This window comes from Maylandia zebra, linkage group LG5 (genome assembly GCF_041146795.1).
Source record: "Maylandia zebra isolate NMK-2024a linkage group LG5, Mzebra_GT3a, whole genome shotgun sequence".
NCBI lineage: Eukaryota > Metazoa > Chordata > Actinopteri > Cichliformes > Cichlidae > Maylandia > Maylandia zebra.
The window spans coordinates 11,592,774-11,609,044 of record NC_135171.1 but is presented as its reverse complement, the minus strand read 5'-3'; the positions used below and the strand labels follow the sequence as shown (position 1 = coordinate 11,609,044).

General features: G+C 41.4%; 1 protein-coding gene across 2 annotated transcripts; it reads right to left on the bottom strand.

The window, feature by feature from the left end:
* Positions 1-1,953: 1,953 nt before the first annotated feature.
* lrrn1 (leucine rich repeat neuronal 1) lies at positions 1,954-15,895 on the bottom strand. Of its 2 annotated transcripts, XM_076883748.1 has the most exons (3): positions 15,419-15,895; positions 9,881-9,939; positions 1,954-5,097 (listed from the first exon to the last, which is right to left on the bottom strand). In XM_076883748.1, the coding sequence occupies exon 3, from the start codon at positions 4,948-4,950 to the stop codon at positions 2,797-2,799; it is 2,154 nt and encodes a 717-aa protein (XP_076739863.1). In that variant the 5' UTR covers positions 4,951-5,097; positions 9,881-9,939; positions 15,419-15,895; the 3' UTR covers positions 1,954-2,796. The 2 variants fall into 2 exon arrangements, with proteins under 2 accessions (XP_076739863.1, XP_004567444.2); XM_004567387.4 differs by lacking the exon at positions 9,881-9,939.
* Between the last annotated feature and the right edge of the window lie 376 nt (positions 15,896-16,271).

The window sequence follows — 16,271 nt, the reverse complement described above, 5'->3', positions numbered from 1 at the left end:
GAATGGGTTAAATGCAGAGGAACTATTTTCCCTATGGGGACTAACACGCACACTTTACTTTACTTGTCTAACAAAAGCTAAGCTCACTTCTGTGCATTGCTTTAAGATAGACCCATTTACAATACTTGACGTAATATGGAAAATAAATTAGACAAAACCTCTTCAAGCAAAGAAACAGAGATCATCCAATGGCCCCCAAAAGAATTAGAACCTGCACAAATATTTGCACACTGACATTGTGGTTCTCATACAGTATTCATCCACTTCAGCTGGAGTTTTACATCGTTCACCTCGAGTGTAACAAAAGAAAAAGGAAGCCATAGACTCCCCCATGTCATTTTGCTTCACCTTCAGCGCAAAGACTGAGCTTCTCTCGCTCCGCACCTTTGAAAGCGTACATGATGTTTTAGTGGTTTCCCACCTGCAGGGTGTTGACCTTGTCAGTGGTATTTCAGGCTCCGGGGACTTCTCTCACTTGGCTGCCACAGCCTGCAGGTGGATGAAGGGAGGAGTTGTCATGGAAACCGGCCACTGGGATGGGACACGGTGCAGGCTCCGCCGCACGCTTTGAAAAGCTTTCATTGATAGCTGTCCCAATGAGCTGATTTCCGGTCTGTTACTAGGCTACCCGCTGAGTCTGTATAAAGGCTCGCCCATTTCCTGCAGATTAAAGGACTGCAGCGGATGTTTCAAAGTAGCACTTTCAATGCTCAGGTTTTACAAATGCCCGACCACTCATGAGGTGTCTTCTTCTTGCAGCATGAACAACATTCCTGATATTTCCTTGCACAATCTATAATGATTGTGTAAGTGTCCTGTGATGATATCTGTTCATTGAAAACTATAATTGATGACAGAGAAACAGCTGCTACACATAAAGTAATGAATGGCTGATGAACTGTCCATTGTTTTTCCCCCTGCAGCGTAGGAGATTTGTCTCCATTGCAGCAATAATTGAGGCGAAAAGGGGCGGAGAGAGCACGCAGGAGAATGAACATGTTGTCAGGGGAGACTAAACGGAGATCGTCTGATTGCACCACAAGGCCCAGAGCTGTCAGTCAACATCAGAAACAAACAGAGCTTCAGGACTCCCACCGGAAAGACACTTTTTCTAGACACAGAGCCATCCCATTTTGGATTTGCATTGCGATGTAGTTCTGGACCTCGCTAGGACAGTGCTGGGCTGCACATTACTCAACATGAATTTCTCTGTTTTGTTTAGTTTTTTGCAGAAAGGGCACTGCATAATTTTACTGACGGAGAAGCACAGATGATGCTAATAATATTCCAGCGAATGAAAATCCAACATGGCACACTGATTAATAATTTTCAGCCTGAGAAATGATGTATAATTTATGAAGCACAACATGCAAAATGAGAATATGAGACAGTTGGGTAATTATTAGAACGGTTGCCTGGTGGAAAACAGTGCTGCAGCCTTTACTGTAATTGTTGATTATCCACAGTCCCCATTTCCTTTGGTTTGTCTCGATTATGTTATACTTCCTGGGGTGTTTTCTTTCTATTATGGACTTGGGAATGCTATGGCAACAAAAACATCCACTGTCTTGGGTTTGATTGACTAAATTCTTGGTTTTTCAAGTTACTGTACCTACTCTAAGGCATATTGTGCAGTAATTATAGTCTTCTGAGAGAAGAATTTAAATTGTTCTATGATAACTGCATCTTCAATTTTCTTCCCATCAACACAGCCCAAGTCTAAGTGTTGACAGACTTGGGTTACAGCCTAACACCTACAGCTATTCTCATCATACTGATATTAATAAAACCCAACATAGGATATTAATAGATGATGAGTTTTCCCCTTTAAGAATAATTTCGGCTGTTAAACCTTTGCTTCGGTCTGTCATTCATCAATTAATCGATGGCTGCATGCACCACACAATGGTAAATGAATGGTATTGCAATAAAAAAAAAGGCTTGGTGTTGAAATCATGGTTTAGAAAATGTGAGGAAAAAAGATTTTATTTAACTTGTTCCTCAACGAACAACATGTTGGTGTGTGTAAACCACAACAAAACCAGTGATTGTAGACATATTATAGCAAAATAAGAAACAAAGTATTTAAGAAAGTTAAAAAGCCTTACATCTAGTTACCTAGTTTATAACATTCATATTTCTATTGCTGGCTTACAGCAGTGGCTCTGCAAACTTAAACTCTAAATTAAACATATGGTTATTTTAACGGACAAAAAGAAACTTAAATCATAGCTGATACAACGTTACGGAAGAATTTCTAACATTATTCAATAGACAGTATATCAAGTCTAAACATACTTTGTCAGCTTATATTTGAGTTGATAGACAAATTAGTATATATATATATATATATATATTTCAGTGCACAACAGTCAACGGTGAAACTGTTTTACAAGAGAAAGAAAGATTACAGTCTCTAACAGTTTTGCCAGAGAAACGAATCAAAAACATCTTGGATTTCAGTTTTTTTTCCTTTGCTCACGCGTACCGAATCCGTGACGATGCTCATGCTGTGTTCATCGAAACGAGTACTAAAAGTAAAGCACAGTGACTACTAAGTCCAGGAAGCTAAACAAAGCTGCCGTGTTGTGTGTCAAACTGGGTAAAAAGGCAGTATGCTAAACTAGAGATTTGAAAATGGCGGTTCATCGCCCGCTTCAGTCTGAGAGAACAAAAAATAAATAAATCAAGAAACAAGAAAAGGAAAAAAAAAAAAATGCTCAGTTCACTTTTACACAAAGAAGCAAATATGTATATTTGTGCTCCTAAAACAGTGTCCCACTTGCAAAGCTGCTCTCACCACATGTAATAACTGCGTGTGGTGTCCACCTGGCTGGGTTTGGTCTCAGAAGAACCCTCTTTGTCCTTCTCACTGTCTGCCTCCCAAAGATTGATAAGGGGGGGGTACAGCTCATTTAGTGGTATTGATGAGGTTTTCTGCATATACTTTTTCAGGGAATGGTGATAATTTTTCCTCTTCCACCTCTTGGCAATGTAGACACCCAGGGAGGCCAGGCTGATGACTGCAAACATTGATCCCATGACTGCTGCAAGAGCAGTGTTGGTCCCTTGGTCTGACATTTCAACGGCGAAGGTAGCCTGCTTTGTCGTCACATTAACGCATGACTTTTGCGTTTGCTGGTGGATGTTTGAGACAGTGAGGCACACCTCATACTCCGTTGCTGGCTGTAAATGTGTCAGGTTGTATTCATGAACATCCACGGGTACTCTGGCAGTGTAAGTAATATGTGGGTTGTCTATTTTCATGGTTGCAGATGACCACTTGAGGTTAGAGGTCATTACATTGGAGTTTATTTTCCAGGCAACGAGAATTGAGTGAGATTCGGTCTGTTTGACATTGATCTTCATAAGCTGCGTGCTGTCTAACAGGGTGCCGTTCACCCTTATGGCAGTCACTCTAGTGTCAGCTCCCTCTGAGTTTTCGGCCACACAGGTATATCTGCCAGAGTCTTCTACTTGGATATGAGAAATTCTCAGTGTACCTTCACTACTGAGGCTGTACTTGTCAGATATGGTGTCGATGGATATCTTGTTTCCCATGGGCGTCACCCAGTAGATTTCAGGCTCTGGCTGGGACATGGCTCTGCAGTCCAAGTCCACAGTCACTCCAATGTCCAAATTTTGGTGGCTGGGGAAGGTATCGTGAGAAATCATGGGCAAGCACTGGTTTGCTAAGTTATTCTGCAAAACTTCACGCACATGCATACCCCTGAACTCTGTTGGCATGGCACAAAACATGGAAAGAGGTTCCATAAAGCGGACTGTTGTTTTGTTGGAGCTCATCCACTGGATGACACAGTCACAGCGCAGAGGGTTGCTATGGATGCTGATCTCTCGTAAGTTGGGCAGTGAGTCCACTGTGGACTGATAGAGGGCATTCAGAGCGTTATTGTTCAGCATAAGGCTCTCCAAAGCTGGAACATCACGAAAGGCCTGGCGGTGGATGTAAGAGAATTTAGGGTTGTTTGTAGCCTCCAACTTAGTGAGTTCAGGAAGATTATCCAAAGCATAACGGTCAATTGAAACTAGCTCTCCCATGTTGTTTATACCAAGCTCCTTCAGTCTCAGGATGTTCTTGAAATCTCCTTCTTGGATCTTGTGCACTGGGTTTTTGTTCAAATCCAAGAACTTAAGGTTAGGTAGTTTCTGAAGTGCTCTCTGAGGAACTCGGACAAGCTTGTTATCATAGAACGAGAGACTCTCAAGATTGTCAAGTCCTACTAAAGCATTTCCAGGAATGTCTGTCAAATCCATTCCAGCCAATACAAGGCTTCTCAGATTGCCCAGTGGTTTGAAATTAAAGTCCATTATTCCAACAACAGGATTCTCCCCAATCATTAGGATCTCTAGATTGGGTGTAGATTCAAACCACTGGCTGTTGATGGTCTTGAGTTTGTTGGAGTTGAGGTGAAGCCTGAGCAGATTATGGAGCCCAGAGAAGGCATTGGCAGAGATCGTGTTGATCTGATTATGGTTGATGTAGAGTTCCTGCAGGTTGCTGAGATCCTGCAGACAGTAATCGGGCATTTCAGTGATCTGGTTCTCCTCCAGGTGAAGTGTGGTGAGCTGGGACATATTGGTAAGACCAACATCTCGAATGCGACTGAAATTGTTCTGGGATAGGTCCAACTCAGTTAGGTTAAACAGCTGCTCTAGCTCCTCACTGGTCCTGGCAATATAGTTGCTCTGTAAGAGGAGAACCTGAGTGTCACTGGAAAGATTTCCTGGAATGCGTGTCAGACGAAGATCATTGCAGTCTACAGTGATGGCTTCTCTGTACGTGGACTGGGGGGTAAACCAGGGTCGGATCTCACACACGCACAGCTGGGGGCACTCATTGCTCTGGACAAAAGATAACCCTGCTGATACCAGGATCAGGCCAATAAACACCTGGCCCAGAAAAAGGCAGTCTAACCTCCATCTAGCCATGATGGAGAGGGACAGCAGGTGGGTCCAATGACTTGGGAAAACGGTGTGTTACAGTCATCAACCAGACTTTCCACAGATTATGTCCTTAAGTCCATGAAATCAAATGCTCAGGAAATTCACAGCAGGATCTTTGAGTTTCAGGATAACCTGAAAAGAAGAAGAAAACATGTATGTCATTATACTGAAAATAATCTCCATCTCATTTTTAGAATATAAAGGGTTGATACTTTTTAGCTAGCTTGTTATCTTGGCCCTAAGATTTGAAAAGACAACACCAGTACCGGTTTGTTGTCCAGACTGGAATAGCAACTATTTCCATATCCAGACACTGGTGCTAATTCAAGCTTTACAAATATCTTTGTTGCCCCGAAAATGGATCTTAGGGTGTATCCCCACTATGGGTACTGTGTCCGAGCACCTCTGATCTTTGTACTGCACTCCAGAGTTCTTGAAGATGTTGGCCCAGATGATGTTCAGTTGGACTTGAGCATAGTATACACGTAGTGTGATTACTGAGCAACCAAACACAGAACCCAAATCCTTCCTCAATGACAGCTGCCCTTGTAAAAATGAAGTAATTAACAAATCTATAAGGCATGTAAGAGGACAGTGTGTCACTGCTTCCAAATATGGACTCAATTAAGCCACAAAATGTTAAAAGAAAATCAGAAACTTCCTTAAGCTCTGCAAGAGCACTTCTCAAAAGCGTGAATGTGCGTGGGAGAGAATGGGTTGAAATGCTGAGACAACGTGAAGTGTGCTCAGGCCAGAATCATTAGGTGCAGTGTGAGCACTTACCAGTGGGGGGATGGGAGGAGGGGATAGCAATTGTGCTTGGGCAAGGTACAGGTGCAACTGAGACCAGCCTAGTATATCCTTAATGACTTTTGTGCCTCTCTGACTGTTCTTTTTGCATATCTCACTCACTATTGGATGAAACATGATACAGAAATTTATGTTAAAACTTAAGTGAGCCTATATTATAACATGGTACATGGTAAAGATTATACCCGCTAAAGATCAGTATTGTTGCTGCCGTGGGCGTGTTAGTATGCTGATATTAGCATTTAGGTCAAAGCGCTACTGTGTCACAGTACACCTCACAGTTACCCCGACATGGATGTATCCTCTGCTTAATCTTGTTATCTGTAGGAATTAATGAAATATCAAAGATCGTTAATGTCTCTCATAAATGCAGCAATTACACAAGACAGAAGATTAAGTAAGAACAACTGCCTCTCCACTATCCTTGTGAGACTTGTCATTATGTGCAGCATCAACAGTTTTGAGAAAATGCAATTTCAGCTCATTACAATGCATGCACAAAACACTGCTCTGAACTACTTGGAAACAGCTCATATTCCATCGAGGGCTTTCATCTCTCCAACAGGCCCATAAGGACTCGATCATTAGCTTCTCCGAACATCATTACACCCTGTGAGATATTGGTACATGCCAAGCCTCAAAGAAAACAAAAAAAAGATGCACTGCTTAATTTTTAATGCAGTGTCTTCAGCATTCAGAATTTGGGGCAAACATGAAAAAAAAATGATTTCAGCGGGCCTAGGATTTTTTTTTTTTCACAAATAGCTGAATATAGAAAGAAGAATGTCAAAAGTTTATTTGTTCAGCTCTAACAAGGCTTAAGACTACAAATTCAAGGAGTGGGTTGTTAGTTGTGAGAAGAAGAGAAACCTTGATCTGGCCATGCAGTCGCTTTGTTTAAGGAGTAGGAGCTTTAAGTGGTGTGATGGGCATCTGCTAGCCCATATGGCAGTAACACCTACTTCACGGAGTTGGAAGATAGAGCATTAAATCTGGCAGCTTTTACTTGAAAGCACTGCCACGTTTTAGACTTTCACTTGCTGTGTATGACAGCAAGTGAAATACAGTCATTACATTTTTATCTAGGACTGATAATGCTGACTTTGGTGTGGACTTCAATATTGCAGCTACCCTACAGAAACTTTACTCTGACTCCTTGACTTTTCCACTGGATGAATTCAGATTATGTTGGTGATGCTCCAGGCAGTTCTTTTAGTGCACCCACGGTTGCTGTTTTGAGTGAATTGTCTCAATAATCATTGGATGCACTGCCAATAAAATATATCTAACTTGCCCTTTTGCCTCTGGAGATGAAATGTAAGATTTTTTGTGCAGCCACAACTTTTTAAAATCCAACGCTGTTTTTTATTCATTTATTTGTCGAGTATTTTCTCTCAAAATCAGACACAAAGGTAAAGAAATTCCCATCAGCTTCAGCTGTGCTTACTGCCTGTTAGCAAATGCTAACATACTTAAAAGCTAAACTAAGATATGGAAAGGCTTACCAATATGATAGCTATGATAATACTACATTATCATTATCTCTGTTATTAATGTAAGCACATCAACTTTAGCACTTGGCTTAAAGCGATGCTGCGCAGCTTTACATTCAACATCCTTTCTTCTATTTTCGATTTGTTTACATCTTTACAGCACAAATGCATTTCTCCCACTTAATAACTATTGTCACTGCTGTATCTTTACTAATGCTAATTAGTAATATTAGGTTGTCCTCAGTGGTTTTTCAGTAAACCACAGAGACACTTAAGCTACCCCCTAAGTTAATTAGGTCTATTTAGGCCTCCACCCACCCAGTGTAGAGCCACACAGCAGCCTTCACAATGGTTCCACCTTCTTTGTGGTCAACACCAGCTTAAGAAGATACCGCTTAAGAGGCTTTCGAGCAAGAAAGCTGAGTAATACATCTGAATGCAAACTGCCTGGCAACAGCACCAAGGAGACAGCAACGCGACTCTGTTCCGCCTATACCAGGGATTCCCCTTGGACAGGGCGGAGCATTGGTGAGACAGATCTTGTTTTTAAGCTAAAGGCTGGTATTTTGTGACGATTGCTGCGTACGCAGTCGGGGTTTGGCAGATGGAGATGATGAAGTGCAGATTAGCTGGGTGTAGTGTACTGGAATCAGACCCAGAGGAGAGAAACAGGTCACTTGGCACTTTAATTAATAGCAGCACATCAGTGGAATCTAAGACTAGAGAGCGCGAGAGCAGCGTTAATGCACGGATAATCTCGTTACAGAAAGAATTGTTTAAGTGCTTGTTTGTCACTTGGTCAATGACTAAATGTTCTGTTGTTATACAGTATTTAAAATGATTTAGCTGAGTTCATGGGAATATCTTCAGAAACATGGATAAAGATGATGACAGTATATGTAACCTTTTTAAACTTGTTCTGTAAATATTGAAATTGTTTTGCATAAAAGAGCACAATTAATGATAAAGGTCCATTCTGACACTGTTAGATCAGTGTCATCCTAATGAAATGACGTGTTTCAAAGCAGTGTTTAAATCCATATCCACGACATACGACTGCAAAACATGTTTAAAATATGCCACACATCAACATTATAAGGCAGATGTAGGAATATATTATTGTCTGCCCTCCTGTATTTAACACAAATGGGGATAATCTTAAATTCTCCCCGCCTGCTGAATGCTGACAACTTTGTCAGCTTTGTCCTCTTTATACAATGTAAGATTAAGAAGTTTCTTATCCCTTTTGGTACTGTACATAAAACACAACTAATACTTTAAATGCTGTTTTGATATATCTACAACCATGTAAAAGGTGAAAATTACATAAATATCAGAATCCTGATTTTTTTTCCAAACACAGGGTGAAAGATGTCTGGGGCCAAAACTGATAAAGGTTGCACAAGTCAATTGTGAGCACAAATACACAGGGAAGCTTAAAGAACCCAGGAGGTGGAGGAAAAATCAACAACACAACAGCAAAGGCAGGAAAGAGGAAAAACCAGGTTTTAACCACAGGTACCTCTGAACCTGTGAATGGGACACTTGAACCAAACGCCACAGCTTGAGATTTCAGCTCTGTCACCTCAGACATTAATAGCAGTTTGTTATGAAGTGTTTTGTGTCACCTTCTCATCACACCGATGGGTAGGTGTTTTAACATCACAGCTCACAGAAATGCATCGGTAACCTGAACTGCAAAACTTCTCAACTCTTCGACAGACACACATTTATTTTTCATTAGTCTGCTTGACTCTTTTTCATTTGAGCTCTCATGACTACTTTTACTGTATAATTACACATTTTACCCACACAGGCACACTTCAGATAGGTTTCAATGCAATGACTGCAAAAAAGAAAAAAAAGATCAGTTTCACAATTCCTTCCACAGGAAACTGAATGATTTTCTCTGCCACCTTCATCATTAGTGGGTTAAGTCTATTAATACAATATCTACGCAGTTAGCAAAGTGATCTTATGGTAATCACAGCAGCCCTTAGAGTGAAGCCAGATGCACCTATTAACGCTAATGGGGGATTGTGGCTTGCTTTCTAAATTTCAGATCTTGGCAGTGTCCTTTAATGATTCATTTCCTGGGATTTGACAAAATGCATTAAGCTCATCTCGTGGTAGGGCAGAACTTTTTCATAGTGCCAAAAGAAATTAACTTAATTACCCCGGGTGGGCACAAACGGACACCTGTGAAAACAGCTGCACATTATCTATGGAAGACTTGATTTCTGCTGTGCAATGCTCTGGTGAGACACATCACAAAGACAAGACATTATTAAGATGAAATTTAGGCATTTGTTGGTTATTTAAGCTGTGTCTAATGCAAAGCACATCCATCTTTTGCATCACAGTATCTCACGGTTACTCAGCTTCCTCCTTTCAAAAAAAGTGAGCTGACCCCGCCGTTTAGTTAGCCCTCAATCCACTGATACCTCAGTGGATACTCAAGCATCACAACAGGGCGCATAGCTCACATGTAGATTACATAGAATGTGAAAAGGAGGCTTTTATAACATTTGTTCAAATTGTTACATGCATAATTAAATTAATAAGTACACGCAGGTGCCAAATCATGTTTTTTTGTAACTCTGTTTCCTCACCTTCCTGTCTTCTTTCCTGTCTTGTCACTTTTTAATAAAGGCAAAAGACAAAAATAAATCTGAAAAAAGAAAGAAAAAAAAAAACAATTACAGCTCGTTTTCACCAGCTGCACATGTGTGCTTCAATAAAAGCTCTCAAAGATTAAAAAACATACAAAAGAAAAGCTGAAACCAACAGGCAATTTATTAATTTGTTTCATATGCTCTAAATCAAAAACATTTTAACGAATAATTTCCCCATTGTTATTATGATGGGTCCCATTTATTTGGCTAACTTCGAAGCTCATCCACTTAGCATGAATAGCGGCAGGTACAGAGTCTGTCAGTACAACAGAGTCTGTCATGCTGTAAAAGCCGACCCCGGTCAGTTTAGAAACTTTTGATGCAATACTTAAAATTTCACACTCTAATGGGAACCGGGACACATGGCATTTACATCTGACCTCACACATCCCTAAAAATATCACATTTGTCTGCAGGAACTGGTGAGCCACAGGTCATGACCTGGCTAATATGCTAAGACTGTGTTTGATAATGCATCCAGTTTCCCTGCATCAATATCTGTAGAACGTGTCTGTGATGAGCACTTAATCGTGGTTCCTGTGTGTGCAGTGGAATATGTCATAAAGCAGCGGTCCACAACCTTTTTTGCGCCATGGACCGGTTTATGCCCGACATTATTTTCACGGACCGGCCTTTAAGGTGTCGCGGATAAATGCAACAAAATAAAACCAGTACCGGTACCGAAAAAAAGAAGATTTATTCATAACACACGAGAAAAGACCCAGGAAAACCGAGTTAACGATAAAAACGATAACAAAATAAAGCTGAAAACCGATAAAAACCCTGAAAACCATACATTTCACACCTGAGCCTCAACTCTCGCGGCCCGGTACCAAATGACTCATGGACCAGTACTGGTCCGAGGCCCGGGGGTTGGGGACCGCTGTCATAAAGTACAAAAGGTCTCTCTCTGAAAACGTTCAAGCTACTAAATTATGATGTCTGTCTGATTGCATTTTTCCCCTTAAATGTAACATCAACTGAGCGTAACATGCGAAATATGAAAAGGAGATTTAATAAATGGATAACAAGAGTTTTGCATTAGGGCTCTCTCGGGAGCCTGAAATAGAACTCTCCCTTCTGGTCCAGGTTCACCTTTTAAGTTTTACTTTATTAGTGTGCATGGATTAAAAAGACAAAACAAAACAAAAAAACAGATAAAACAGAAATGAGGGAAAACAAATTACAGGCGGAGCAGGTGAGATAAACAACCCCAGGGTGGCTATAAACACATCATGACACAAAGGGAACCAAAGTGAGGTGACAAAAACACTCCTGAATTAGATGAGAGAACCTGAGTGACGGGAAGCGATATGTTCTACAAATAACACAACAAGAGGTCGAAGTGAAAAATATAATCTACCTAAAATGTCAGTTAACAAAATAATGATAATTATATATTATAATAATATTGTATAATGTAATAATAATAATGGTTAAACCTTCCTCGGCGGCTCTTGCAATGTAAACTTTTTTTTATTATTATTATTATTATTATTAGGATGATGAGGTCATCCGCACTTTTCACTTGCCTTCCTTGCAGGGTCTCAAATAGCCGGTGTTACGTACACGTTCATGTATTTTTGGAGAGCACTGTGACAAATTAGTCACCATGCTGGATTTCTGCCATATATTAACATATGAGCAAGTGTGAAGGCTCAAGTGATTTCATAGCAGATGACTCACTTTAGGGTTTCCCTGGCTGGAAATGACAGGGCTACTTCATCACCAGGAATGTACGCATTATTTATTTTACAACAGCTTCATTTCTACACTTCTTAAAATTGTTTCACCTTCAGCCAGAGAGCCCACGATTTCCAGTGTGTAGAAATCTGCATTTAGTGCATTTGATGCATACTGCAAGTCTGAATTACACAACAGAGTCTCGGAGGAACAACAGTGAGTGAGATCTTATAGTAAGCGGGACATGCAGACGTTGAAATGGCACAAAACAGGCGGTTTGAACTTGCTACTGATCCCAAAAAACCCCCCCAGTACAGGATAAATTACCCAGACAAAAGCTGAAACGACTAAACAGTCAAATTAATAGTCAATCAATAGAAAATTAACCAGAAACTGTCTCCAAAGTGATGATTTAAATCTTAGCTAACTGAATATATTTGGGTTTTGGAGTGTCTTCTGAAAATGGGATTATCAGCAATGTCACCTCTGAGGATGGAAAACGATAATTGCCACTTTTTAAACCAGCTTTTCCCCTGACTTTTAAAACAGCCGATGAGAAAAATAATAGGGAAGAAATTTTTTAAAATAAAACGTCTCCATGGACCGAATTAAACTTGAGCCTGTTTATGGGCTTTTTAATAGCAAAGAGAATGACAGATATCAACTTTGAAGCAGTAAAGAGTGACAGTAAAGCTGCAAGGACATTAGTGCTGATAATTATTTTTAATGATGATCTTTGTTCAGTTACTGATGTCACTTTTGTCTACTTTTTTCTCACCTCTACATATGTATCTATTTATGGGAAGACTAAAAGCAATTCACCAATGACTGATGACCTGTTATAACTGGATGATGTTCCTATAAGCTACTGCTGCAGCAGCAATGTGTTTGTTAAAGATCTCAAAGTGCTGACTGAAAAAAGTCAAAAAGGACTGTGCTTTTCATTTAATTTCCACAAAAGTCACAGTGACACACCTTCCTACAAATGTTCTAAATATCACCCGACAGGTGTATGAGAGAACACAGTGTCCAGTGCTGTTGGATCAGCTTTTAATCAGCCAAGTCCCTGGTACGAAGACTGTGTGATGTTGGATTGCTGCCTTCTGCACGCTCTAGCCTGGCAACTCCTGTCAACTTTGCCAAAACTACACACGTCTGTTGCGGGCTGCTTACTGCTGTGTTCTACGTTTTATAAAGGAAATCAGTGGATAACATCAAAGCCTGACTGTCCTGAAAAATTCCAGGGTTTTTTGGGGGGAGAAGAACTTTTTCTCTCTTTTTTTTTTTTTTTTTTACCTTTTTCATACTTTGTTTTGTCAAAGCTTTTTTTTTTCAGGTCTTCCTCTATGATCCTAAAGACTTCTTCTTCAACTGTGATCACACCAGATGCACAAATGTTTTATTAAACTCTTACATGTGGGAATACATGCCATTTATCTGGTCAAAGAGGAAGTGATAAGAGCATAAATGATCAAAGCGTGCAAATATAAAATATGTTTTATAGTTACAAAGCTGATTAAAGGTGCGCACCATAAATTTTACACATGGATTTCAGTTTATGGACACAAAAAGCTTTACTTAGCTGGGGAAATGTGGCAAACAATATATTTTGTAACTCTGAAACATGCTTTTGAACACTTACATACACAAAAAAATCCCTGATATCAAGCTACATTCTGGGAAAAGCAGGATGCTGTGGTTTAAGCGCTGATTCACATGAAACTGAGACTGAAGGTCAACAGAAGAGTCATTTTCTGCCATCATTTTTTACACCAATTCCCTTAACTGCACTGGGTGCAAGGCAGATATTCTAGTAAATACAACCTTTTATGCTTTTGTTAATTTTACAGAAGCTCTCCAGCAAAGCTATTTTAGAATTTGGAAAGCAATCCCAGAGCTTCCTGCTATGACGATCCTACTTTCACCAAGCTGGTAAATCTGCCTAGTTAAAAGCTTAAACTGCACCTGTGACACCTAACCTGCAGCACTTGGAGTTAAATTATTTCAAAAGATGATGTTAGTTGAATGACAGTTAAGTGTGTTATGTAAGCAAATAGACTCTTTCCTGTCAAGCCCCTGACGGGTCGGAAAGGAGTGCTGGAAGAAAAGGAACAACAACAGGACAAAATAAGTTTAAAAAAAGAAAGAGAGACACTGAAGACCAAAAACAGCTGTCGCAGATTTTCACTATGATTAGCACTCAGTTTCCATTCACTCCAACCAACTTCTGTTATCACTCGTCTGTTCTCCACACTGGGACTTTAATAACACACTACCACCTATCACTTAAGCCCTCCCACCATACCATGCACGCAGCCTGTATACTAATGTCTTTACCAAAGTGTCTGTGGAAGACAAAGCTTCAACGCCTCAGCCCTTCTTACAGGAATAATAGTGAGTATTTATAGACTCGGGACCTAACTGTCGGTGGTGGGGGTGGGGGCTTTAACCTCCCTCCCATGAGTTTCGATGTCTCCTAAAAACCCTACACAGAGATAGATGTAGAGAAAGACACCTGCAACATATGCACAGTAGGAGACTCTGTGTGTGTGTGTGTGTGTGTGTGTGTGTGTGTGTGTGTGTGTGTGTGTGTGTGTGTGTGTGTGTGTGTGTGTGTGTGTGTGTGTGTGTGTGTGAAAAAGAGAGCCTGGTGGTGTGTGCGCACTTTGTCCATGTGAGACCAGATGCTCCCTTGGCATGAAAAAGAAAATCAATCAGGTGATCCTGCCTCATCCAGCTCACTCGGTTGTGATGAACGATTTGACCTTCTGTTTGCTTTGCAAATCTGAGTGAAAGAATCAACTGAAGAAGGCCAAGCGAATGTCCAACCTTTAAACACTATTAACTCTACTAAAAAAAACTGCACAGAGAAGCCTCTAATGTTAAATTGCTGAGGCGGCACTTTAATTTGACCCACAGCTCTCTGCGAGGAAACACGACTCTGGGCGCTTTGGGTTCGGGAAGAGGCCATAGACAGCAGAAATATAAATAATAATAAAAATAAAGAAAAAGTGAGGCGATTACGCAAGACTCCACGCATTAAAACACTCAAAAACAAACCTGAACTCTCTACAGCGAACCCCACGTCTGCCTGAAGTTTAGTTGAGTGATGCAAGGAAGCGGCAGCAGTCTCCCGTCACAAAAGCGCAACAGCTGCAGCGACACAAGCAGCGTTTGTGAGCCACAATGGACCCCCCGCTAATGCAACCCCATTCTCAGCACAGCATCTTTCGCAGTGGGCCCCCTCCCCTCCCTCATAAGGAGACTCTGGCGACTATTTTTTTTTCTCGCTTAAACCGGAGGGATCGAGACATCTGCCGACAGACTTTAACATTAATATGCAAATCACATCCACGCGCATCGCCGAGCACGCCGCACTTAGCCCCCGCTGGCACGGCAAGTGCCGCAACGAGATCAAAGTTTGTTTTCGGTGGAATAAGATTCGAGGCGTAATAAGAGTCGAAACGTGTCGTGCACTGTAAGGTTAAACGCTCTCACGTGTGTTCAGAGAAGACTGCAAACCTGAACTGATGGGCTGAAACCAGACTGCATGCATAAAAAAATGCCCTTGAGTGCGTCTGCATCCTAAATATACCCAAACTCGTTGCGTGTCTCTTGCAGGGGGAGACGGATATCCACACTCTGTGAATCACTACACACATCAAACATCACTAATCTCTTTCTGGCATCTTCGCTTTCATTTCTTTCTTATAGAAATTACAGTTCATGAGAGGAAACTAACGCGATAAAGCAGAGGGAACCTCTCCTTCCCCTCCTCCTGTCGGGTCTCACCTTGTTGGCATTCCAGTCTGATGTTCCCGAGCGCACGGGGTCCTTTATCCAGACACACGCGTCAGCACACAACAATAAACGCCACCGGTGCCAAGTGAACGGGGCTCATCAAACAGCGTCCTAACACATATTCCGGTATCCCGGTGGGTTCAGCTGGCGGCTGTTTACAGCGATTTGTCGCTCCGAGTATCCGATCAGTCCCAGGGCGCCTCGGAGAGAGGCATGGTGTGGTCTGCACAGAGATCTTGAACCTGCTGCAACCCGCCACCGACTGCGTTGTCGCTCCGATATTCCTCCGCTCTGCCACAACCACTATCACCACCGCCACAGCCTGCACCTCCTCCTCCTACGGATGGGAGAAGAAAAATTATAAAAACACCTGGCGCTGTCCAGACCGCTCAGCTGATTACCCAGCAGGCTATTGGCTGAGAGCGCCTGTCTGTCACCGCCGGCCAACGCAAAGCAGAGCACCATCTGCTCCGGGCTTGTGATGAGAACAAAGGCAGGAGAGGGCGGCGGGGTGGCGGAGCATGGGGCGTGGGGTATGGGGGGAGGATGTGTGTGGGTTGGGGGTTTGGGGGTGAAGTGGTGGACCTACAACTTCCCCTTTTAGCCTCCTTTAGATGCAAACCTCGAAGACAATATAATGTGTTACTGGACACGGGAGAATTCTTTGGATTATTATTATTATTATTATTATTATTATTATTATTATTATTATGTTCTAAATCCGAACATCGACTCCTGAGTTGAATGTTCGATTCTAAAAAGGATTCTAAAGTTCCTAAAATAAGTTATGATACAGATATTAATGAAAACTCAGGAATATTTCAATTTTAGTGGATGGAAGAAA